Raw genomic sequence first — 26,869 nt, 5'->3', positions numbered from 1 at the left:
TTAATGTACCTATCCCTCTCTTTCACGGAATCGTTCATAGTTCAATTCATTTCATTCATTTGTGTATGTGGCAGCCGCGGGTGCATTGTTCGTCATTTCTCTATACAAATAAAAGAGTCATTATATTCATCTACTTTTTCTTCATGTAGAATCAAATTGGAATAGTGAGTAGATTAAGTAGTCAATATGAAAATTTAAAACTACAACTAGTGTTCCGGTCGTTGTTCTTTCTCCTTCAAACATGAATGAACGCCATGTTGATTGTCAAAGGTGTTATTCGTATCGGATGAGACAGCAGTGAATTGAAATAACTGTGTTAAATTTTCAGACACCGTGATATTAGAAGATCGCTCGTAGGCCGTTTCGGTTTAGATAGAGCAAGGAACCGTAGCAACCATGGCTCAAGTTTTGCCGATACGTTTTCAGGAGCATTTACAGGTGAGAACGCCCATCGGATTTTATTAGATTTGCTGATATCGTTGTTCATAGGGAGCATGTAATCAAGTACCATTATGTATAAACGATTTTTTTCTAATTAGCTTTGTTATGAAAAAGTGGGAGGTGATATTAGAAATGACATTGCGCAATTATGTGCGTTGACAGATACCACCCCTAGTTCGTACACGGAAGAGTGCCGGTATTGATTTGTTCCACATTCCCTCTGGATCATATGATTTTTGAACCATTTAATTATTTGGCAAACTTTCTACTGAACGACAACATTTCACTAATGCTAAGCATAAATATTCTTAAACAATTATATCAAATGTCTTTAATGTTAAAATAATTCACGATTATTTTTATTATATAAATAAATAATATTGATTGGCAGCATCAATTAAAAAATCTTAAAAGATCTTTCTCACATGTATCAGAAAAACAAAGAATTTTCTATTTGAATTTATAAAAGTAAATTATTTTCCTTTAGAGAATTTTTGAATTGATTACACAGAGATATAAAAGATAAAATAAATAAACATATCAATAAAGATTTATTATGTTTTTTTATTTTCAATCTCTATCAAGTTATTAATCATATTTAGCTTTATAACTGTATAAAAAAGCTATTTCTTACAAATATATAACACTTAGAAATATGAATAGAACCTCAAAGGCATACATATTATGGGCACTTTGCCAAGTTTGGTTTAAGTTATTACCTTTGATGTTAACTTCACTTTTATTGGTATAGAATGTAACAATGATTATTATCTTACGGAACTTAAATGCAAAATTTTCAATAATGAATTAATAAGGATAGGCTGCATAGTGCATTTCTTGCTCCTTTTCCTTGGGGATTGAACACAAAAAAGCAATATTGACTTACTTTCACTTTTTCTTTTTTAAATATATTCTATAGTATGTTTTAGTCACATTAAAAAAATTTATAATTTTAAAAAAACAAGTGTTAAGGAATATTATAAAAAAAACATTATTCAGCTTCCTAATTATAGCTTTAAGTTTACAGTGTATACAGTACACCTTTTATGTTTTTATTATATATTTTTATTATTTATTATATTCATATTAATGAAATTTTATTTTAAAAATTCCAATATTATATTCACAATATGTGGCTAAAATTTAATAATATTAATTGAAATGTTTAAATCATTTATATATTTTAATATTTTTTTTTATATGTTGGTTATTAATATATTATTTTCGTATCTGATAAAAGTAAATAACATGGAGGCTTATAACCAAAATTCAACACAAATATTGTACTAGTTCTGATACTTTTTAAAAATTCTGAAGAGCAAAATTATCCAATGATGAAACATTTCCAATGATTTGTCTTTTTTGATTGCTGTCAACACAGATGTTTATTTGTATGCAGGTCATGAAATTTTAAATATATTTCTGTTTGTAAATATTATGAACTGGTTTAATTATTTCATTATAATTTAAAAGCAGATGGCAATGTGATAAAACAAGAAGAAATTTTCTTATGTATCTACATAATTCACATAAATTCTATATTTTACATAAATCTATGTTGTAAATTCAAATAGTAATATATAGTATTACATAATTGCTCATGGCAGCCTTATGTATATTTGATAAAGTCAATATTTGGTTTTAAATAAAGTAAATTATATATAAAAGTAATAAAAAACTTAATTTCTTTTTAGTCTATTGTGAAGATAAGTTTTGGAATTAAATACAAATATATAACTTTTGTAATTGTAATATTTAAAAATAATTTGTGACTTTACTTTATGCAGATTCAATTTCAATTTAATAAATAGTTCAAGTATGAATTTTTTGTCAAGCTCAAGTTAAGCTGTAAAATGTTAGATTCTGTAGCAAAACTTAAATATTTCATTAAATTTTTACTATACAAACTACCAAAGTAATTTAAATGGCTGCATCTATCATAACCTTATATATGCTATTGAAATTTCAATTTATAAAATCTGTCCCACAGCTCACAAACATTGGGATAAATCCAGCATCAATATCCTTCAACACACTCACCATGGAGTCAGACAAGTTCATCTGTGTCAGAGAAAAGGTGGGTGATACGTCGGAGGTTGTTATCATCGACATGGCTGACCCTACCAATCCCATCAGAAGACCAATCAGTGCAGATTCTGCTATCATGAATCCAGCAAGCAAGGTTATTGCGTTAAAAGGAAAGGCTGGAGTAGAAGGTGAGACATCACTGAATAATTCTTATTTAATGCCTATATTCTTCAAATACACCGTCAGGTGCAATTTTGCAAATGATTTTAATGCTGGCAACAAAAAAATGCAAAATACACCGTAAGATGCAATTTTGCAAATGATTTTAATGCTGGCAACAAAAAAATGCAAAATACACCGTCAGATGCAATTTTGCAAATTATTTTAATGCTGGCAACAAAAAAAATGCAGTATACTAATTACATTTACTTAATTACGTTTATTTTAGTACAGATCTCTTAATTTTATACACCAGCGTTCGATATACCTACAACAATAAACAGTAGTCAAAAAATTCTAATGATCTAAGTTGTAGAGCATAAAAAAAAGAAAAAAGTATAGCATCGCGATTTTCATATGATGACAGAGAGTTGAGTTATCGCACAAAAAACAAGCAAAAATTTATCCCCCTCCCCTTTGCAAAAAGGCGGAGAAAGTTCATTGGAAATATTTGTCGACAATTTCAAGCCTAGCTTTTATAAGCAGACTATATATAAAATAATGATGAGTAATTTATAAAATGAAAGCTTGTTTTTAACTTGATAACTTATTTTTCTATAATTAGATATAGTTGATTTTAATTTTGCTATCATAATCGTTATGAGATGATTAAGTACTGAAATGATTATTTGACTTAAGTTTTGCTAAGTATATTTCGCCAATGAGATGGTCAATAATTTAACGATATACGAGCCGCCGTCAATGTGAAAGTAGTAGATTCTATCCTGACTCCATGGGATATTGTATCTCCAATAACGCAAGGTTTACGCTTAACTGGAGCGTGAAATAGGAATATTAGTAATTCATTGAAAATACATTGACATTGCAAAGTCACTACCTGTAAATGTACTACTGCTGGACAAAGCTCTCTTAATCAGAAGATTGAGAGCTGATTCCATTACGATGCTGCAGTGTGGCGTACGTGAAAACTCAGTGGGCATACCCGGATTTGAAAACTGCAATCTTCGTTAAGCAGCGATGTGTTCTATCCACTAGAATAATAGTTGGAATGTGGCCATTCCGGCATTACATCTATTCCTTTAAAAAAATTGTGACGAAGATCAACGTAAATATGCCTATTTGGTATTATATAATTTGAATACGTAAAATCGTTATGATCAAGTACTGCTCTATTTTTTATTTATTTAAGGACGGTAAAGGTAACGCCTGATAATGCCAGTTGCAGTGGCATCTAAAAAGGTAGAATATATGGAACACTGTCGACGATTTATAACTTTTAACAAGCTTTTAGTTTACGTCACGGGTTAGTATTCGTGGGTCAAAATATGCAACTGAATTTTTAACGAGTTACATTCAACTTTAAAGTAAAAATTTTGGACACAAATTTTGAAATGATATATATTTTTTTAATGCTATAACAATTTAGTATGTTACATGTTATTGGTATTATAATACAGATATTAAATAAAAGAATGTCTTAAAAGATTTAAAAAAAAAATCAAAATGAACTTGGCCAATGTCTTATGAAAAAACTATTGATTAATTAGTTCATCTTAGTCTTATTATTTTTCCAAATTGTTTGTCTTCTTGAAAAGTTTTGGCTCAATCCGGTTTACTAAATTTTTTGGAGGGTAATTTTGTAGATGGTCGAGTTTACTCTTGACCTTTCCTATTTTTCGTTGAAGGAGGTCTTATATCTTCAATTATTTACCTCGTTTCATTTAATATTTTAAAATATTTTAATATGAATATATATATATATATATATATATATATATATATATATATATGATTATCGTAAAATATAATTTCATAAGTAACTCGAAAACGTGCGCATCGTTCTAGAGGTTAACTAGGGTCTATAAAATTTGTCTGAAATTTATTAATCTTTACGCGATGTTTTGTATCGAGGTAAAAATATATGTCTGATATAATTACTAATACTTACAAGTTGCTCCATTTCTTATCATTGTCAGTTATAGACAATAGTTTTTAACCGACTTCAAAAAAAGAAGGAACTTCTCGATTCGTGAAAAAATAGGGGATGAAATTTTTATGGGCTCGAATTTTATTTGTTTTTGACCGTCTTGGTTTATATCATGCATTTATCATGTATTCTACTACCGAATAGAAAAAGCTCGGAGTCAGAGGTGAAAGGGGCGTAACATTATACGCCCCATTGTTGACGATGTATGGAATGGTTAATATTTCTTATCGTAGATGGTGGAAACTCGCGTTAAGGTTACTCGTCTGTTCTCGTTGAGGAAGGCTCATAAAAAGATCGTTATTGAAATCGCAATGCCAACGCAAACTTCATTAAGATGCTGCGAATTTCTGGTGAATCTATCAGAAAGTAGAACGTCGGCATAACGCCAACCTAAGGGAGTAGCGTCAGTGCGGTTCGGTCATTGATCGTGTGTTTTTGATGCGGCATAAATTTTTCTTCATCGTCATGAATAATAAGAAAAATAGCCAATTTATAAAACGTTTTCATGTGGCGATAGTTACTTTTTTTGTTTTTTAATTTGTTGTATTAATTTTGGCTCGTGGCTTCGGTCTCATTTTTGGAGGATAGGGGTGGGTTTTATGTATAAAGAAGTAACCTATGTCTTTCCTTGGAGCTCAAGCTTGCTTCATAGCAAATTTTAATAAATTCGGTTCAGTGGTTTAGCGGTGGAAGCGTGCATTTTTAACATTAGTATGGATGGCTGACCTAAATTTTTATTACTTTTATTATTTAATGTTTTGGCAGTATTTCATATATCGAATGCGTCATAAGCTTAATAGTAACTTGATAAAAAAAAATTTCTCGTCGAGTATTCAATCTAAAATGCTTCTATATTGAATAAAGATTTTAGTTTACATTAAGATTTACATTTGTTCTAAATTTAAATTATTCGAAATCTTAGTTTGCTTTTTTAATATACATAATATGACGAAAAAAACTTTCCAATTTGACAAAATCATTTTAGGTTTTAGCCCATTTATTGGTACGACCGATATATACTATGTTTGAATATATAGACAATTATTCTATGATTCATGGGGATGTAGTCGTAACGATTAACGCATGAAGCCTTGCATAGCAGCTAGTTTTATGTAGCTATTTTTTTGGCCTTTATTTTACTGTTCCAAAAATAAAGGTACATATGCTAAAATATTAATGAGGGCTCAACTAGACTGTCCGTATCGCAATGTGCATCGTCATGATTTCACTAAAAGTCGGAAAATATGTTCTGTTTTCAAAATATAACAATGGGACATAACATCTTAGTTCCCAAGGTTGGTGGCGCATTGGTGATGTAAGCGATGGTTAACACTTCTTACAAAGCCATGTCTAAGGGCGTTTGGTGACCACTTACCATCAGGTGGCCCATATGCTCGTCCACCTTCCTATTCTATGTTATGAATATCGTGTTTTTACTGAAAAGATCGAGATTCTCAATTCGTTTGTAGTTTTGAGTAATATTTTTTATTTACGAACCGACTTCAATGATTCTCCAGTATAGCTTTTGTAGTATTTATTATAATAGAGATTGGCCAAACTAAAATGGTATAGTAATAATTGATAAAACGCTTTTTATAAATCAAAGTAGACACTGTTTATAATGAGTGAGTGATAAATATTGTTTGTATTATACGGTTCATTCCAGACGTTATTCTGTAAACAGGTTCTTATCAGTCGTATGACTAAGAGTCGATTTTAATATCAGTTATATGTAAAATATTGTCAGATTATAATGGCTATGTTTCCGATTTACGTTTCGTATTATAATTACGCACACATACTATGAACGGACGCGCACACAAACATACACACTTCGAATTCGTTCCGTATTAAATTTATATCCAAAAAGTTCGAATTTAAAAATCTAGTTTATTGCAACAAATTCCATTTTTAAAACGAAGCCGAGATGGCTAGTTAATCTTAAAACGAAGATTGCTGGTTCAAACCCAGCCAGGCACTGCTGTTCTTTCCAGTGCTTAATTCGTGTTTATAAATCATATCAAGTTCGTCGGTGAAGGAAAACTTCGTGAAAATATATGAATGTGTGGGATGCAAATCTGCCACATATGTAATCCACCATTGGAGCAGCGAAGTGGAGTAAGCTCCAAACCTTCTTATAAAAGTTGAGGTGGCCTTAGCCCAGCAGTGGGAGATTTACAGTCTGTTAGTACTTTTTTTAAACGGGTAATTTTCGATTTTTTGTTGTTATATATAATATCGTATTAAAATTGTATGATGACGTCACACTATCCACGTTGAACGCTGTGTCGTCGGTGAGTCACTCCTGACTTTTATTATCGAGTCTCGACATTAAAAGGCGTGTAACTACGGAAATTATAACGAACGAATAGCGTCATGTCAACGCCCCCATTTTTTTTATTTCGTTACATCGCAAAACGAAAACAAAAATGACATTAAAAAAACCTAAACAATGACTAATTAATGATTCTAATATAACGAGAATAAAATTACATACATCTATTTAAATGACACGTGTAAAATATTTTATATAGTAACGTTTGAAATATATATAATAGTTTCGTCGCTTATGTAATGTATGCTCCATGATAATGAGAGGAATCCTGTTCCTGAGACTGTCAAGTATACCGTAACAGCCTGTGAATGTCCCACTGCTAGGCTAAAAGCCTCCTCTCCTCTTTTTGAGGAGAAGGTTTGGAGCTTATTCTACGACGCTGCTCCAATGCGGGTTGTAGAATACACATGTGGCAGAATTTCATTAAAATTAGACACATGCAAGTTTCCTCACGATGTTTTCCTTCACCGTAAAGCACGAGATGAATTATAATCACAAATTAAGCACATGAAAATTCAGCGGTGCTTACCCGGGTTTTAACCTACGATCATCGATTAAGATTCACGCGTTCTTACCACTGGGCCGCCGAAGCCGAGGAGCCGAGATGCTCCTGTCTGTCTGTTACTGTCAAGCATATGTTCATTATTTAAGAGTATTTAGTATCTTTCTATATTATCAACGTTCTTCTACTTAAGTCCGGTTACTATATTACATAACACATATGTTTAAGAAACTACCGATTTCGAATAAATTTTCATCCCCAGTATATTATTACAGTATATTTTATTTAAATTTAAATGTCCACCCAGGACAGACATTTGTGTGCATGAACATGTCTCTTCGTCTCAGGACGAGTCTGGGTGTAATTATCTATATAAGTATGTATTTATAAAAGAAAAGTAGTATATGTAGTATATCAGTTGTCTGGTTTCCATAGCACAAGCTTGTACAAGCTTAATTTGGGATCAAATGGCCGTGTGTAAAAAATGTCCCAGGATATTTATTATTATTATTAAAATAGCGCAATGATTTATAGGCCGCTGATTGATGTGAAAGTCGCAGGTTCGAATCCGACCCCTTGGGCTCCTCGTCCTCACAACACTCCTAACACAAGGTTTAAGCTTAATGGAAGGGGTAAATAGAATTATTAGTAATTCCTTAGAAAACGGCCATTGCTAGTATTCTTTTGAAATACATGTTTTTGGAGGTTAAATTGAGTTGCATAACCGAATTGTTTGCAATGCACTTTGTGAACTGTGAAGTCAAAATATCACTTACAATAAACCGACGACATGTTACGCTACAAAATTAGTCAGCTTCTGAAAGAGCGTGAGGATAGTACATTTTAAAAAATTTAAAGACAGCTACTATGTTCATTATTTTTCCTGCAAATTGTCATACCTACCTATATACATATATTGTATTTATATCATTTTCGAGTTTATCGAAGAAATTATGACTGTATTGGTGATGTAATCGTTACAAGGTCCCTCGGAGTTGAACACTCGGGACAGATTTGACCTTGTAACATACAAACCTAACAAGTATCTCCTAATACAATCAATGCAATTCATAATAAATTAAATACCTCGAAATGTCCCCATTGCGACATCTCTTGCGGAGAATGTTTGGAGCTTATTCCACCACGCTGCTGCAATGTGGTGCGATTTTTTCTTCTAAAAAGTTCAATTTTTTTATTTATTTTTTTTTTGCGTATTTTTTAAGTGATTTTCCCGATTTATAGCCGATACGGCCCAGTGGTAAGAACGTGTGAATCTTAATCGATGATCGTGAGTTCAAACCTGGGCAAGCATCACTGAATTTTCTTGTGCTTAATTTGTGATTATAATTCATCTCGTGCTTTACGGTGAAGGAAAACATCGTGAGGAATCCTGCATGTGTCTAATTTCACTGAAATTCTGCCACTTGTGTATTCCAACAAGTCGCATTGGAGCAGCGTGGTGGAATAAGCTCCAAACCTTCTCCTCAAAAAGGGAGAGGAGGCCATTAGCCCAGCAGTGGGACGTTCACAGGCTGTTACGATACGATACGATGATTTCCCGATATACACTTTTTTTCGCGCAAAGATAGTTTTGATATTTTCTGTGGTCCGAACAATATAACCTACGTATACACTACAAACTTGTAATAGTTATGAGCTCATAAATTTGTTTAATTACTATTGTACTATAAAAGCTCTTCACATGTACATTGTACTGGTGGTAGAGCTTTGTGCAAGCTCGTCTGTGTAGGTACCACCCACTCATCAGATATTCTACCGCAAAACAGCAGTACTTATTATTGTTGTGTTCCGGTTTGAAGGGTGAGTGAGCCAGTGTAATTACAGGCACAAGGGACATAAAATCTTAGTTCCCAAGGTTGGTGGCGCATTGACTATGTAAGCGATGGTTGACATTTCTTACAATGCCAATTTCTAAGGGCGTTTGGTGACCACTTACCATCAGGTGGCCCATACGCTCGTCCGTCTTCCGATTTTATAAAAAAAAAAAACATTAAATAACCCTTAATATAACTGACCCTGACAATTAATAGACTTGGAGTCAATAACCTACAAATTATACGGCATGGAGCTTGATTGTATCGGAAAACGTTTTACGTTACGTAAGTTTGATCGATAAGTCTTAACGTCACCAGTACTGCATTGCTGAAGGCGACAATTTCTCACACATGTGTCTTATCTGCCATGGCTCTATACCGTAACAGCCTGTGAATGTCCCACTGCTGGGCTAAAGGCCTCCTCTCCTCTTTTTGAGGAGAAGGTTTGGAGCTTATTCCACCACGCTGCTCCAATGCGGGTTGGTAGAATTCACATGTGGCAGAATTTCAGTGAAATTAGACACATGCAGGTTTCCTCACGATGTTTTCCTTCACCGTAAAGCACGAGATGAATTATATTACAAATTATGCACAAATTAAGCACATGAAAATTCAGTGGTGCTTGCCCGGGTTTGAACCAACGATCATCGGTTAAGATTCACGCGTTCTTACCACAGGGCCAACTCGGCTTTTTTCATGGCTCTATGCGTACGTTTATTGCGGGAAATAATCCACAAATTAAATATCACACGGCGTACAATAGTACGAGCTATTTTCGTAGTGTCTTTAAAAGAAATAATCTAAAATGGGGTTATACGGCGAAGTACCGGAGATACCGACATACCTTGCAAAATAAGCAGACTGAATTGGCAATGGACTGGTCACATACGTACAGCCTCGGACTTAGAGATCAAGGCACTCCGACTTGTGAGGACCCCTCCCCCCATTACGAAACGGTTAGATTAAAATTATATTATTTTTGGATTGGTGCCTTTGGCTCCTGCCAGGAGAACAGATGACTTAAAGAAGATTGCAGGGAACAAGGCGGGATCTGCAAGCAGCAACGTATCTTTAACCTATCAATTGAAAAAAAACTACTAAACTAAAATGCAGCGCGTTTTAGAAGTTTTATAATGATATTATATAAGTAGGTATACTAAAACTTCTAAAACGCGCTGCATTTTAGTTTAGTAGTTTTTTTTCAATTGATAGGTTAAAGATACGCTGCTGCTTGCAGATCCCGCCTTGTTGTTGTTGTTGCAATCGCAGTTTCACCCGCTCTCAATTTTAATTATTGAAGTGACGAGCGGTAATTTAATGTCCTTGTCTTAATTTAGATGCGAAAGTTTGTTTATTTTTATACGTTTTATAATACATATCTATACATTTCTTACAAAAAAATAATAATTTCTAAAATATGACACTGACGACGACCGTTGACTACATTTATTATTCATGCCCGTGTCGAGATAATACGTAAAATGTCCATACCAGGTGCTCTGCAAAGCTGTATACTTGCGTGTTATCATACCAGTTACTATAACCTTAATTGACATAATAACGTTACTATAAATAATTGGTATTTATAGTGTATTTGCTGTACTGTAACAGCCTGTCCCACTGCTGGGCTAAAGGCCTCCTCTCCCTTTTTTGAGGAGAAGGTTTGGAGCTTATTGTACCACGCTGCTCCATTGCGGGTTGGTGGAATACACATGTGCACACCGTAAAGTACGAGACGAATTATAATCACAAATTAATCACATGAAAATTCAGTGGTGCTTGTCCGGGTTTGAACGCACGATCATCGGTTAAGATTCACGCGTTCTTACCACTTGGGCCATCTCGGCTTTATCTTCGGCCAATTAGTGTATGAAACATTGCAATTCATGTCTCCCTGATTTCCCTCTACATCTTCACTATGAATATACATATTTATTATTTTAAAGTCCCGTACTTTACGCAACTTAAAACTTAAGCACTTAATATTTTTTTATTGACATTATTAAATTTTATTATTATTATAGATTTTAAGTATAATTTATCGTTATTCGTTTATGCATATTTGTTAGGAAATAGATGGACATTAGTCGCTAATGTGAAATAGGCTAATATTATTAGAAAACAGCATAGCTTAGTACGCACGACTGAATTTAAGCTGTGTCATGCAACGATATGTAAAAATCGATCACATATTTCTAATAATTATACGACCAGTATTTTGTTAATGTAGTGTTTAACTTATACGGCTGCGAAAGTCGCGGATACAAATCACGTGTGGGTTCAATAAAAATTATTGGATTTGACTGAACTCTCTCAGATAGCAAATTCTACCAACAAATTGTCACTTTATCGGAATCGAAACTGAATGTAATCTTTGCCGTTTTTTCATATTCCTATTCTTTAATTTAATTTTCCACTATTGATATAAAAGTTAACATAATATCGGATTGGTTCCGATCAGAATATATATATGTATATATATAGATTGGAATTGAATCGGGAACGTATCGTAAGTGTCACAAATTTGTATAATAAGCTCCAGATTGTATCGGGTTATCGTTTAATTATTAGAAAATACTAAGTAATAGTTTTCATTGGTGGATTTTTGAGCCTTATAAAATAAGGCAATAATTCACATTGCTATAATGCCCTTATGATTATAAATAGTTCACTGGTAGGAGTAGGATTTAGGTGTGTAAAAAGTAATTCCGGAAAGTGACAGCCATTTTATATGCGTGCATGGAACCGTGAAATTATTGAGTTACAGAATTCGAAGAAAGGGCATTTAAGTAGCTTAATTCGTAAAATTGATCAAACCTTTGGCTATTGACCCCGTGCAGTTTTAATGTATAAGGCTTCGTTCATTCATTACTTCAAAATAAAATATACAAGCACAATTAAAAATGTATAAGAATATTAAGCATTTTATACGATAAATGTACGCTCATGTTTTTAGGCTTACATGTATTTGTGCGTATGTTCGCGTTCTTGGACGTGTGCGTCCGCGTCTGTCCGTACGGGTACCTGTGCATGTGGGTTGGGTGTGCGTGCGCGGTTGTGTGTGTGTGTCGTGCGTGTGTTTTAAGATATTACTTATAAAATTTCAAGTGCAGCATTACTGGTTCATACAAGTTGAAATATATAAAAAATATTTAATGAATTTTTTAATTTTATCGATTTGTAAAGAAATCAAAAATGCTTTATCAATAATACATTTATAAATAGTTTGACCTTAGTTATTATAATACGCTTAGTGTAATGTAGCCATTGTAAAGTCGCCGGCCCTGTATCTAGCTAGATGTATTTCTTTTAATTGAATAAACAATTGTTTTTATGAAGTATTTATGGCTTTTAAATAAATAAATGATTTAGTGTAATCTTAACGATATACTTATAATTTATTAACTATTTATTAGGTTTTTAACTTTCAATCAGTTTAAGACTAACATCATACATAATATCTAAATCGATATAATTTCATATAAAGCCAATTTGAAAGTATGCAATATGTAAAAAAATACCTTTTACTTATTGTATATTTTCAAATTTATTATTTGATGAAATAAAGGTGTACTTCTTTATATATGTAGACTATGTATTTAAAAGACTATTGCATATTAATTTAAATTTTCCGTATCAGCAGCGCAAAAGACCCTCCAAATATTCAACATTGAAATGAAATCCAAGATGAAGGCACACACTATGACCGAAGACGTTGTGTTCTGGAAATGGATATCGCCGAACACCCTCGCCTTGGTCACGAAGATGTCGGTCTACCACTGGTCCATGGAAGGCGACTCCACTCCCGTAAAGATGTTCGACAGACACTCATCGCTTGCGGAGTGCCAAATCATTAACTACAGGACAGATCCGAAACAGCAATGGCTATTGCTTGTTGGTAAGTTTTGTGAAGTGTTTTATGCGCTACACACTATCGACCTTACTTAAAAACATTGTTTAGCAGGCGATTAGAGAAACAATGATGCGTCTTCTTTCGAATGTCAAATCAATAATGAAAGAAAGAGCGAAATATATGTTTAACTAAACAGCTACAAATAGACGGGTCGGTTGGCGTGGTTGGTAGGTACTTGCCTTTCACGCCGATGGTTGTGGGTTCGATTCCCACCCAGGACAGACATTTGTGTGCATGAACATTTCTCTTTGTCCTGAGTCTGGGTGTATGTATATAAGTATGTATTTACAAAAGAAAAGTATATGTATTATATCAGTTGTCTGGTTTCCACAGTACAAGCTCTCCTTAGTTTGGGATCAGATGGCCGTGTGTAAACAATGTCCCAGAAAAAAAAGAAAAAAAAACCGTATATTCTAATTATTACTCAATTCTGTTTTTTTTTTCTAAATCTACACCGCTCAAGTCGAGTGCGAGTCGGTTTTGCGTGGGAAAAGTTCCGTACATTTTTCGTGGTAATTTACAGGCTTAGAATTTTCCTTCAAGTTTAAATTATGAATAAGGTTTATTTTGTACTGTAAACAACATTTTAAGACTCAGAGTTAAGGGATAGAAAAAAGTAATGCTCGATTTTCGTATATTTTTTATAATATATTTTAAACTAAACAAAAACATATTTTAAACTAAACAAAAATCCAAGATAGCCTAGTTAGAACGCGTGAATCTTAACCGTTGATCGTGGGTTCAAACCCAGGCAAGCGACACTGAATTTTCATGTGCTTAATCTGAGATTAATTCATCTCGTGCTTGACGGTGAAGGAAAACATCATGGGGAAACCTGCATGTGTCTAATTTCATCGAAATTATGTCATATGTGTATTCTAACAACCCGCATCGGAGCAGCGTGGTGGAATAAGCTTTAAACCTTCTCCTCAAAAAGGGAGAAGAGGCCTTAGCCCAGCAGTGGGACATTAACAGGCTGTTACTGTACTGTAAACTAAACATTTTAAAATATATAACAAGGGCAACCTCGTATGTAGATAACTGAAATCTTGATTATTTTTTAAGTCTAACATCTGTCGTCTATCTTTTTCCAGGCATATCAGCCCAACAGAACCGCGTCGTGGGCGCAATGCAACTGTACTCGGTGGAGCGCAAGTGCTCGCAGCCCATAGAGGGCCACGCTGCTTCCTTCGCGACATTCAAGGCGGAGGGGAACGCTGAGCCGTCGACTCTCTTCTGTTTCGCTGTAAGAACACCCCAGGGAGGAAAACTGCATATTATTGGTAACGTAATTTTTTTAATTGCATCATATAATTTGTTGTTGTAGTTTTTTTTTTTTATATGCGCCGGGATGGCAAATGACTCTACTCCACCTGATTGTAAGTGGTAGTAGAGTCCAAACGCGATTAATAGTTTATTATGATATTATAATATTTTTTTTGTTATTATATTTGTAGAGGTGGGTCAAACCCCAGCTGGCAACCAACCGTTCCCTAAAAAAGCGGTCGATGTTTTCTTCCCCGCCGAGGCCCAGAGCGACTTCCCCGTGGCCATGCAGGTGTCGCCGAAGTATGACGTCATCTACCTGATCACAAAGTACGGCTACATACACATGTACGACATCGAGACCGGCACCTGTATCTACATGAACCGTATCTCGTCCGATACCATATTCGTGACGGCCCCTCACGAGTCCACTGGCGGAATCATAGGTGAGTAATAACGTTTTTTTTTTTTTTAACAATTAATAGGCCAGCGTTTAACCTAACCGTTGACTTGCCTGATGTTAAGCATCGACACGGTCTAGGATGTAGCACGCTTGCCTATAAGAAACCTGTTTACTTTGGATTTGAAGACACCAACATTGTACCTATCAGGAAATACAGGCTCAGGCAAAGCATTCCACAGTTTCGCAGTGCGAATGATGAATATAGATTCAAAGCGCTTCGTACGTAGGTGGGGTTTTTATATTAAAATGTTACTGCCCCGTCCCCGTTGTGTCGTAGAGTGATGTTATACAGCTACCTATACCTTTCTCAATATATGAGCCATTTAAAATTATATATGTTATATAATATGTTGGTATTTAATAATACAGTGTTATCTTATTTCGTAAAGGTGTCAATCGTAAAGGCCAAGTCCTCTCAGTGACAGTAGAAGAAGACTCCATAGTACCGTACATAAACACGGTGCTGCAGAACCCTGAGCTAGCGCTCCGTCTCGCTGTAAGGAACAACCTTGCCGGAGCAGAGGAGCTTTTTGTGAGGAAGTTTAACATGCTATTTACTAATGGACAGTATGGAGAGGCAGCGAAAGTGAGTATTTGAATTATAGTGTGTAATTACTAATTACAATAATAATTTGTTTCTTTGTTCAATAACTGATTACAAAATGTTATTGTAGAATATGTCAATTTTCATAATTTTAAAATAAATTAAAAATAAAATAAATTCAGTATGCAAAAACATAGATTATATTAAAACTTTTTATAATGTTTTTAGGTAGCAGCCATGGCGCCGCGTGGTATCCTTAGAACTCCGCAAACCATACAGCGGTTCCAGCAGGTGCCCACACAGCCGGGACAGACTTCCCCACTACTACAGTACTTCGGGATATTGCTAGATCAGGCGCAGCTTAACAAGTTCGAATCCCTTGAATTGTGTCGCCCTGTTTTGCTGCAAGGTGAGTTGTTTTAATTAAATAGTTTTTAGTATATTCTTTTATTCTACAGTCAAAAACGCGTCTATCTTAACCAAAGATTCCTGGTTAAAGTCCGGATGACTACCACTTTTTCAAGTATACCATTTGTGATTATTTATAATTCATGTAATCGTGTCGTGAAGAAAAACTGATTAATGAAACCTATGTCAGATTGACAAATGTCTGTATCCATCAATCGGCATCGGATCAAAGTGGTGGAATAAACTGAAAACCTTCTCAAGGGTAGAAGATGTCTAAGCCCAGCAGTACATAATCTTGTATGAGATAAATTAATAATTTTGGTACTCTTTATTAATAACTTGTTTATGTTTTCAGGTCGTAAGCAGTTGCTAGAGAAATGGTTAAAAGAAGAGAAGTTAGAGTGTTCAGAAGAGCTTGGAGATCTTGTCAAGCAAGTTGATCCCACTCTTGCATTATCGGTGTACCTGAGGGCCAATGTTGCAAGCAAAGTTATTCAGTGTTTTGCTGAGACTGGCCAGTTCCAGAAAATTGTACTTTATGCTAAAAAGGTATGAAACCTGTGATGTGAGGATGAATCCTCGTTGTTTTTATAATTTCGATTTTTTTTCATCTTTGGACATTTAAAAAATGTATGTGTTGCTATCACGTAGCCAATAATTTTAAATAATATTTTCTTATTTAAAAAAATACTTATTAATTTTAGGTTGGTTACACACCGGATTATATTTACCTCCTCCGCTCTGTGATGCGAACTAATCCTGAACAAGGTGCTGGGTTTGCTGGCATGCTCGTTGCCGAAGATCCTCCATTAGCCGACATTCAGCAGATTGTTGATGTTTTCATGGAGCAGAATATGGTGCAACAATGCACCGCCTTCCTACTCGACGCCTTGAAGAATAATAGGCCTGAGGAGGGACCTTTGCAAACCAGGTGAAAATGAGAATCAAATGTAGTAAAATAGAACTAAAAGTTACAATAACAATAAATATTATGTAAAACCTTTTTTCTCCCATAATTTTATTAATTACATTCCAAAATCAATAATACTATATTAATTATGACACTATCAAAGAAGTGCACTCGCTGCTACAAGTCCCTACCTGTGCCCGTAGGCTGCTGGAGATGAACCTGATGTCGGCGCCGCAGGTGGCGGACGCCATCCTCGGCAACGGCATGTTCACGCACTACGACCGCGCGCACGTGGCGCAGCTCTGCGAGAAGGCGGGCCTGCTGCAGCGCGCGCTCGAGCACTACACCGACCTCTACGACATCAAGCGCGCCGTGGTATGTGCCGCTATCTGACACTTGGACATGTGCACCGACCTGGGTGACCAAAAGACTTGGAGTACAAGCACTTAAGAGAAGTGGATCAACAAGAGCTAGTGTACAACAAATATATCCCTATGAATAATCTTTGTTATCAGAAATGTCAACTATGTTGATATAATATAATATGGATATAATAATATAGCATAACAATATATTTTTTATAATGTGTAATAATAAATTGTTTGTTGTTGTCTTTGTTCAGGTTCACACCCATCTGTTATCAGCTGACTGGTTGGTCAGCTACTTTGGGACGTTATCTGTTGAAGACTCGCTTGAATGCCTCAAGGCTATGCTTCAAGCGAATATTCGTCAAAACTTACAAATCTGCGTGCAAATCGCGACGAAGTATCACGAGCAGTTAACGACAAAGGCATTGATTGAATTATTTGAGAGTTTCAAAACTTATGAAGGACTCTTCTACTTCCTTGGATCCATTGTCAACTTCAGCCAGGATTCAGAAGTTCACTTTAAATATATTCAGGTAATTTGTTTGTTTAAATGTATATAAACATACATAGATTTTATTTAAAGAGTGTATTGGTACATAAAATTATTATTTATATACTTTTTTTGCTGAAGGTAATAATTGGCTTATATTTTTTCACAAATATATATTATATTTGCACAGCTGTGGCCCTGTACTAAGTACTAAAAATATATGATTTTCTATATTTATGTATTAATATAATTTTATAATACAAATGTTTTGTAATTGTTATTCAGGCCGCTTGTAAAACGGGACAAATCAAAGAAGTGGAGCGTATTTGCCGTGAATCGAACTGCTACAACGCTGAGAGGGTAAAGAATTTCCTGAAAGAAGCAAAATTGCCCGATCAACTTCCACTTATCATCGTTTGCGACCGTTTCGATTTCGTGCACGACCTAGTACTGTATCTCTACAGAAACAGCCTGCAGAAATACATTGAGATATATGTGCAAAAGGTTAGTGAGAAATTACATATTTGATTTTTAATTATAAATATATAATATATTTAATATTATAATCTTGATTAGGTATTATGTATAAGTGAATTTCTTTCTGGTTTTTCTTAAGAAAATTGTAAAAAGAAGAATCAAAAGTGCTTTTTAGTGCTCCTTGAATTTATATATAATTTGTATATGAGACTAATAAAATGCAACAGTTTCAATAATATATATACTGATCATGTATTATGCTTTTTGTAGGTCAACCCATCCCGCTTACCTGTGGTTGTCGGCGGTCTTTTAGACGTGGATTGTGCGGAGGATATAATCAAAAACTTGATTCTTGTCGTACGTGGACAATTCTCCACCGACGAACTCGTTGCTGAAGTCGAAAAGAGAAACAGGTAATATTTATAATTTTAACTTTTCATACAAATACTGTAAAGCTATTTTTATATATAATATTGTAAATAGTATGCACACGAAAAATGTTGTAGTATTATTATAATTTTATTGATATTTTTTTAATTTTATTTAAAGATGAATTTTATTTTTTAATTGTAGATTGAAGTTGCTCCTGCCCTGGTTAGAGACTCGTGTTCACGAAGGTTGCAACGAGCCCGCTACACACAACGCCCTCGCAAAGATCTACATCGATTCTAACAATAACCCTGAGAGGTTCCTCAAGGAAAATCAATGGTATGGAACAGTTCTTTATACTCTTAATGTATTCCGTAAAGTAATGTATTAAATTTAAAACATTTTGTTTCGTCAGCCGTAAGTACAGCCTCGTATAATTAGCACGTAACGATACCTCGGACTGGTTGCCCAGGTACGACTCGCGCGTGGTGGGGCGCTACTGCGAGAAGCGCGACCCGCACCTGGCGTGCGTGGCGTACGAGCGCGGCCAGTGCGACCGCGAGCTCATCGCCGTGTGCAACGACAACTCGCTGTTCAAGACGCAGGCGCGCTACCTCGTGCGGCGCCGCGACCAGGACCTGTGGCTCGAGGTGCTCGCCGAGTCCAACCCCTTCAAGAGGCAGCTCATCGACCAGGTACAATGATCTAGCTACACATTTTTTCGATAAAAACCTATTGAAATTTTCTGTCAAGAAATTCTTAGTACCAATCCAGAAGTTGGCAGTGCTCATATCTCTGCCTCTCAAATCGCGTCCGACCATTACTTTTCAAATAATTAATATCAGATAGATTCCTCTAAGTACTTTATTATTTACATCGTATATTCAAGGTGGTGCAAACGGCACTTTCTGAAACGCAAGATCCAGAGGATATATCCGTGACTGTGAAGGCATTCATGACAGCTGACTTGCCCAATGAACTAATCGAGTTGCTTGAGAAGATTGTACTGGATAATTCCGTTTTCTCAGATCACAGAAACCTCCAGAACTTGCTGATATTGACAGGTTTGTTGTTTATATATATAATATATTATGAGATGAACTAAACAGGTTGAAGATATAATAAAATTCGTCCTAAACAAATTACATCACTCATGCTTAATGTAGAACATACAAACTTAACAGTTTATTTCTTAATGAAGCTATAATATATACAGTACAGTAACAGCCTGTGAATGTCCCACTGCTGGGCTAAGGCCTCCTCTCCCTTTTTGAGGGGAAGGTATGAGCTTATTCCACCACGCTGCTCCAATGCGGGTTGGTGGAATACACATGTCGCAGAATTTCAATTAAATCAGACACATGCTGGTTTCCTCACGATGTTTTCCTTCATCGACAAGCACGAGATGAATTATAAACACAAATTAAGCACATGAAAATTCAGTGGTGCTTGCCCGGGTTTGAACCCACGATCATCGGTTAAGATTCACGCGTCTCACTAGGCCATCTCGGCTTTTTTCTATATATTTTTTCTATATATATATATGTTCAGTAGTAGAATGCTCGCCTGCCTATAATATATAGAAAGTATAATATATATTCATGTGAACTGGCGTTTTATTGTATTATTAATAACAAATACACACATAACTGACTTGAATATGGACAATCGATAAAAACTGTCTCATCTACGATGAAAACTACTGTATAATTTTATCGTCAAAATTAAGCAAAGTACGAATGATAATGAAAGTATACGACAATTAAGTATATGTAATGTATTTTAGACATATGTGTATAAATCATAGACCTCTAATTGAATATATTCCTTTGAATTGAATAATTAATATTTCAGCTATCAAGGCGGACCGCACTCGTGTAATGGAATACATCAACCGCTTGGACAACTATGACGCTCCCGATATCGCGAACATCGCTATCAATAACGAACTGTATGAGGAGGCTTTTGCAATCTTTAAGAAATTCGACGTCAACACTTCAGCCATACAAGTGCGTATTAAAAAAAAAGAAAAGTTTGACTTTATGATATACTAAAAATTAACCAATATTGTAAAAAAAAATCTGCATCGGTCTATAAATAATATAAATAATATGCTATTTTCAGGTGTTGATAGATCAAGTGAAAGACTTGAAACGCGCTTATGAATTCGCCGAACGTTGCAACGAGCCCGGAGTCTGGTCTCAGCTCGCTAAGGCGCAACTACAACAGGGGTTAGTGAAGGAAGCCATCGACTCGTATATCAAGGCTGATGACCCCTCAGCCTACATGGACGTGGTAGCAACCGCCACTAAGCAGCAATCGTGGGAGGATCTCGTGCGCTATTTGCAGGTTAGAACAACTACAATAATTTAAACAGTAACTCGGATTTTAACAGCATGTAATGTTCTGTGAAGCTGTACATCAATGTATAGTGTGTGTGTATACAGCAATCGCACGTTAATTGCTTTGCTGGACTAGCGGCCTTATGTCCTAATATAAAACCACGGGTCGATCCTTATATAGTTATTTTATCTGAGTCTGGAAATTTACAGTGTTACAATCCGGTAATTCGGAAAATCTAAGTTATAAAGCAATTTACAGATGGCACGCAAGAAAGCCCGCGAGTCGTACATCGAATCCGAACTAATCTACGCGTACGCTCGCACCGGACGTCTGGCTGATCTCGAGGAATTCATTTCGGGGCCGAACCACGCTGACATTCAAAAGATCGGCGATCGTTGCTTCGATGATAAAATGTACAATGCGGCTAAGTTGCTTTACAATAACGTCAGCAACTTTGCTCGTTTAGCTATTACATTGGTGCATCTTAAGGAATTCCAAGGTAATTGTTGGCCCCTGTACTTTATTGTGAATACTAAACTACAGATGTTGCGTTTAAGGAAACCCTTAAAAGTAATATGTTTTCATTATATAAAATTGTATTCTGTTGTTGTCGTGTTTATATTTGAAGTCGTTAATTCAATTATCCGTGTCGTAGGTGCGGTGGACAGCGCTCGCAAAGCGAACTCGACGCGCACGTGGAAGGAGGTGTGCTTCGCGTGCGTGGACGCGGGCGAGTACCGACTGGCGCAGATGTGCGGCCTGCACATCGTCGTACACGCAGACGAGCTCGAGGACCTCATCAACTACTACCAGGTGACATACATGACTCATCTAGCGCATTACATAGAAGTTTTAACTGCAGTGATGTGACGTTACGAAAAAAAATTTACATCAAGTAAATAAAATAAAAAGAATATAAATAAAATTCATTTCTGTATATTATATTTAACTTACTCTAAATATTCCATTTCATTCTTACAGGATCGAGGCCACTTCGATGAACTGATCAGCTTGCTGGAAGCAGCGTTAGGTTTGGAAAGAGCCCACATGGGAATGTTCACGGAACTCGCCATCCTCTATTCAAAGTTCAAGCCTGGCAAGATGCGCGAACATTTGGAGCTGTTCTGGTCACGAGTCAACATTCCGAAGGTATAAAATAAAACACAAGTTAAGATAGCTTTATATATTACGAAGTTAAAAATGAATAATGTTTGTTAATATTTTACATAATATATTTTCTAGGTTCTACGTGCAGCAGAGCAAGCGCACCTGTGGTCCGAACTTGTGTTCCTATACGACAAGTACGAGGAATACGATAACGCGGCGCTTACTATGATGCAGCACCCTACTGAGGCTTGGCGTGAGGGCCACTTCAAAGACATCATTACTAAGGTATTTTTATTACGACTTTAGAGTAAATATTTACTTATGTTTACCTATTATTTGTCTATTTGTTAATATTCTTAAAACATCCACAGGTTGCCAACATGGAGCTCTACTACAAAGCGATTCAGTTCTATCTCGACTATAAGCCCCTTTTGCTGAACGACCTTCTGCTCGTGCTGGCGCCGCGCATGGACCACACGCGTGCCGTGGCGTTCTTCACTAAGGCCGGACACTTGCAGCTCGTTAAAGCCTACCTGAGATCTGTCCAAAGTCTCAACAACAAGGCCGTCAACGAAGCTCTCAACTCCTTGCTCATTGATGAAGAAGATTATCAAGTATGTATACGAATTGTTAAAACACCGTTGGTAAAGTTTTAGCCAGACCAGAGTACCAGTTACCACCCATTCACTAGTGCCAAATAGAAAAACTTTATATATTGCTGTCATCCAGATCTTACAGTGCCCATGTCTACAGTGCAATGTTTGCTTGAGTGTGGCCCTAACACAAATAAAAAAAAAGACTTGAAAACAAACCAACAATAGAAATGTCGTTTCGAAGTTTTGGATACTGGCATACAGCATTGCTTAAAGTAATTGTGGAAAATATAAATTGAAATACTTTTCCAGGGTCTGCGAACATCGATAGATGCTTTCGACAATTTCGACACCATTGCGCTGGCGCAACAACTAGAGAAACACGAACTGACCGAATTTAGACGAATTGCTGCTTACTTATACAAAGGTAATAGGAATAATATATTTTACCATATCTTAATAATAATATATATTATTAAGATATGATAATGTCTCGTATTATTAAAACCACAAACCATTATAATTATTTTATAATAAACTTTTCAAGTTGCAACTCTGTTAACAGGCAATAACCGGTGGAAGCAGAGTGTGGAATTGTGCAAGAAGGATGCTTTATACGCGGACGCTATGGAGTACGCGTCTGAATCTCGCCAGCCGGAAGTGGCGGAGGAACTGCTTGACTGGTTCTTGGAAAGAAATAACTTTGAGTGCTTCTCGGCTTGCCTTTATCAGGTAAAACCAACATTTTATTGTAGTAGTGATGTTTTTAAATATTATTTACAATTCTTTCCATTAATAATAAGAACACAACATATAATGCTATACAAAAAATTACGGACGCAAGAGCCTGGAGAAAGAAATTAAATTGATGCAAGTGGTATTTTTAATTATATATATTTTACCTTTATTCTAGTGCTATGACCTCCTGAAACCTGATGTTGTTATCGAACTTGCGTGGAGGCACAATATCATGGACTTTGCCATGCCATACCTTATTCAGGTAATATTTAAATATAATAATGAAATATTTATATTTGCCTTTTTTGTAAACTTTACATTTAAACTTTTTCAATAAATAAACCATGTTTTAGACGGTACGCGAGCTAACGACAAAAGTAGAAAAGTTAGAAGAAGCAGACGCCAAACGTAGTACAGAGAGCGCTGAGCAAGAAGCCAAGCCTGCCATGATCATGGAACCTCAACTTATGCTTACGGCTGGTAAGAAATATTCTGCAATATTTTTGTATTTCTAAGAAATAAATATTTTAAGAAACAAATTAAGCAGCTTTAGTAAGATGACTTCATCACTATTGCGAAATGTAGTTTATTTAAGAATTACACAATGAATTTCGAACTAATTTGTTTTGCACTGACTACTTGTACAGATTTTTCCATTCATACCTGAGCCATCTGGATAATGTAATTAGTAATGTGTCCTATATTTGCTTGCCATTTGCCATTGCCAGGTCCGTCTATGCCATACCCGGGCGTGCCCGCGCAGGCGTCGCCGTACGCGTACGCGGCGCAGGCCCCGTCGCCCGCGCCCTACCACGGCTACGGCATGTAGGGCACCGCCGCCCCCTCCTGGGGAGCGTACGCGCGCCTCTGAGCGCCCGCACGAGCCGACACCGGGGACCGCGACACGCTGACGCCGAACTCTGTACCTTCGACAATCTTATGGCAATGTGGAATGATTTAATCCATTTTAGAAAAAGAGAATATACTTAATATGTTATTATACTCTGAAATTCTGCGAAGCTATTTTCGTTTCAAAAGACTTGCTCTATCCCGATTGGCTGGTGAAATGTTTAACCGGAACAGCTGTTATAATACTAGCTTTTATAAGCTTCAAATGGAAAAAAACGCGTAGTAAAATATATATTTACATTTTTTTGTAGATATCCAGTATTAAATGGTGTGTGGTCGTCGGTATGTCGTTGATAATTTATTTGATTTTACGAAACAACATTCTCTAAGCATTTTCGATTGTAACTCATTTTAAATATAAAATGAGATGGAACTTATGAAATAATTTAGATTTTCTACAAAACGGGTTTACTTTCGTAAGCGGCATGGCCTAATTGAGTTTTTTTATCCTTTATAAGTATTCAAGTTATCGGAAATGCCCAGAGACCTGTAGTCCAGACGTTTAGACCGATATTTAGAACTATGAAATGAATCGGTCCGTACAAAAATCGTATTCAAATTTATATACTTCTCAAACAAATAATGTATTATTCACCATAAAGAGTTACTTGAAAATATTTACTCTTGTTCATTGGGATTCGATCACTTATTATTAAATCTTAGTACCTTTTAATATGACTGCAACAAACATGACGGATGCATTACGTGATTGAATCTCTCTATAGCAAATTTATTTAATTCTCTTCAATAGTATAGCTCATACTGACATACTACAGTAATATCAAAGGCATCGTACACATATTGAACGACCCCCAGCTGTTACTTAAAAAAGCAAACTTTGATTACGATAAATGTCTAATAATTAATTGATGTAAGGAGTGTATATGAATTAAGAATACAGAATATGTAGGGAAAATTTGTGTTTTGCAACTGTTTTTCAAGCAGCTATAACCAAATTATAGATTCGTCTGAGCTTAGATGTGCCACTAGGTGCATAGGTGAATAATAACAAATGTTTATGTACATAGTGGTTATTTACACGACGTCGTCAGAAACGTAGCTATTTAGCTATTTAAATTATTAAAAAAAAAGAAACAGAAAAATATTCGAAATTATTAAAGGAAAAGTTGGTTTCATATAGCTGTTATTCGATAGTTTGTTTAAATCGTGATTTAATATTGTTAAACATATATTCAATAGAAATGGCTTAATGAATTTCGGTAATAAAGTTATTAGGAGAGTAAATATTCGACTTAATATTAAGCTGTATTCAAATGTTTGTCACGCAAAAGCTAAATCCATATTATTTAATGTACAAAAATTGAAATGTTCGTCTCTTAATGATTATTGTTATGTGTATATAATGCTTTCAAAATAAATAATGTTAACAATCGGGCAGTCACAGTAAATAAAAAAACATGATGTATAACTTGAAAAATATTACGGTAATAAGTGAACAATAGGTATGATTAGGTTTAGTTTAGAGAGATGTAGCGGTTACGATGTTATTTTTATTTTATTATTTCGGATTAATATTATGTTTGCGAGCGTGTGCGAGTTTGTATCTGTCACGCGTGCTGCTTGCGTTGCGTCATATATCACACCTTTGTATGCCTTCACTAGATAATACTTAAGGTTATTAATTATAGTTATAAACCAGCGGTCGTCTTGAGCCATTGTTATTTTATGTCTATCATTAATATTTAATCGAGATTAAATATATAATATTATTTTTTAATGTTATCTTCGAATGTTAACAGCATGTTAAATAACTCCCGATAATGTTATATTGTAACGCTATAATCGCGAGTGTCGTAGAAACATTGATTATAAATTTTATCATCAGAATCATTCCCTGTCATTAAATTAATAAAAGTAATGTTTATTTTTCTTAATAGAGAAAATATTAACAATATAAGACAGATATAAATGGTTTAATTAATACATTATTAGTATTGTATTTATTCGTGTATGATACGATTTCCCTGAATTGGATTATAGTAAGATTATATAATATGAATAAATTAACTAGTTTTTTATTGTAAGTTAAGGCTTACATTAATTTCTTATATAAAATCCCAAAAACCAAAACAAAACATCCATATATGTCATCACTCTAGATAAATAAAAATTATGCAAAGAATGTTTTCTGGGTTAACCCAATGTATTAAAGAATTGATTAATTATAATTAAAAACAAAATATATTTTTTAAATGATTTATTTCGCGCTTGACTCTTGAGTGGCAAAAGTTTAAAGAATTTTTAGTATAAAAATGAAGAGGCACAAGTTAAGATTTTGTAAAAATATAAAAGTAACATCTTCCCGGATGAGGCCTGGAAGCAAAATACTAACTGTAATTTTTTTTGGCTTTTCCTATTAACACCTCATGTCATGGTAAAGGTTATAATACTTAAAGAGAGATTTGAAAGTCAGAAAATATTTAGTCGTGCTATTTACTTACGAATTTTTGTACACAAATCAAACAAACTGAAAATATTACACAATTAGTCATATGTTTTATTTATTACAAAGTAATCCAAAAATTTTTTATATTATAAGGTGAATAATATACAAAATGGTCATTCCATTTAATATATTATTCACCTTAAAGCTTATTTGCTCTGTAAACAAATAAAAACCGTTGTTGTTGTATCGTGTTTTT

General features: G+C 35.0%; 1 protein-coding gene across 4 annotated transcripts; it reads left to right on the top strand.

Moving 5' to 3' along the window:
- Nucleotides 1–56: 56 nt before the first annotated feature.
- On the top strand, nt 57–26,234 carry LOC126775415 (clathrin heavy chain). Of its 4 annotated transcripts, none has more exons than XM_050497332.1 (29): nt 57–164; nt 329–438; nt 2,432–2,657; nt 12,952–13,206; nt 14,316–14,504; nt 14,679–14,933; nt 15,340–15,536; nt 15,723–15,903; nt 16,258–16,451; nt 16,607–16,833; nt 17,016–17,187; nt 17,435–17,713; nt 17,956–18,174; nt 18,418–18,560; nt 18,721–18,855; nt 18,989–19,211; nt 19,406–19,580; nt 20,371–20,525; nt 20,641–20,865; nt 21,118–21,358; nt 21,515–21,672; nt 21,841–22,008; nt 22,102–22,251; nt 22,338–22,580; nt 22,872–22,986; nt 23,125–23,291; nt 23,473–23,559; nt 23,651–23,777; nt 24,026–26,234. In XM_050497332.1, the coding sequence occupies exons 2-29, from the start codon at nt 397–399 to the stop codon at nt 24,124–24,126; spliced, it is 5,049 nt and encodes a 1,682-aa protein (XP_050353289.1). In that variant the 5' UTR covers nt 57–164; nt 329–396; the 3' UTR covers nt 24,127–26,234. The 4 variants fall into 4 exon arrangements, with proteins under 4 accessions (XP_050353289.1, XP_050353287.1, XP_050353288.1 ...); XM_050497330.1 differs by having other exon boundaries at nt 23,107–23,291; XM_050497331.1 differs by having other exon boundaries at nt 12,949–13,206.
- The last annotated feature ends 635 nt before the right edge of the window (nt 26,235–26,869 follow it).

The sequence above is a fragment of the Nymphalis io genome, chromosome 18, assembly GCF_905147045.1.
Source record: "Nymphalis io chromosome 18, ilAglIoxx1.1, whole genome shotgun sequence".
In the NCBI taxonomy this organism is placed as follows: Eukaryota; Metazoa; Arthropoda; class Insecta; order Lepidoptera; family Nymphalidae; genus Nymphalis; species Nymphalis io.
This window is presented reverse-complemented; position numbering and strand designations above follow the sequence as displayed.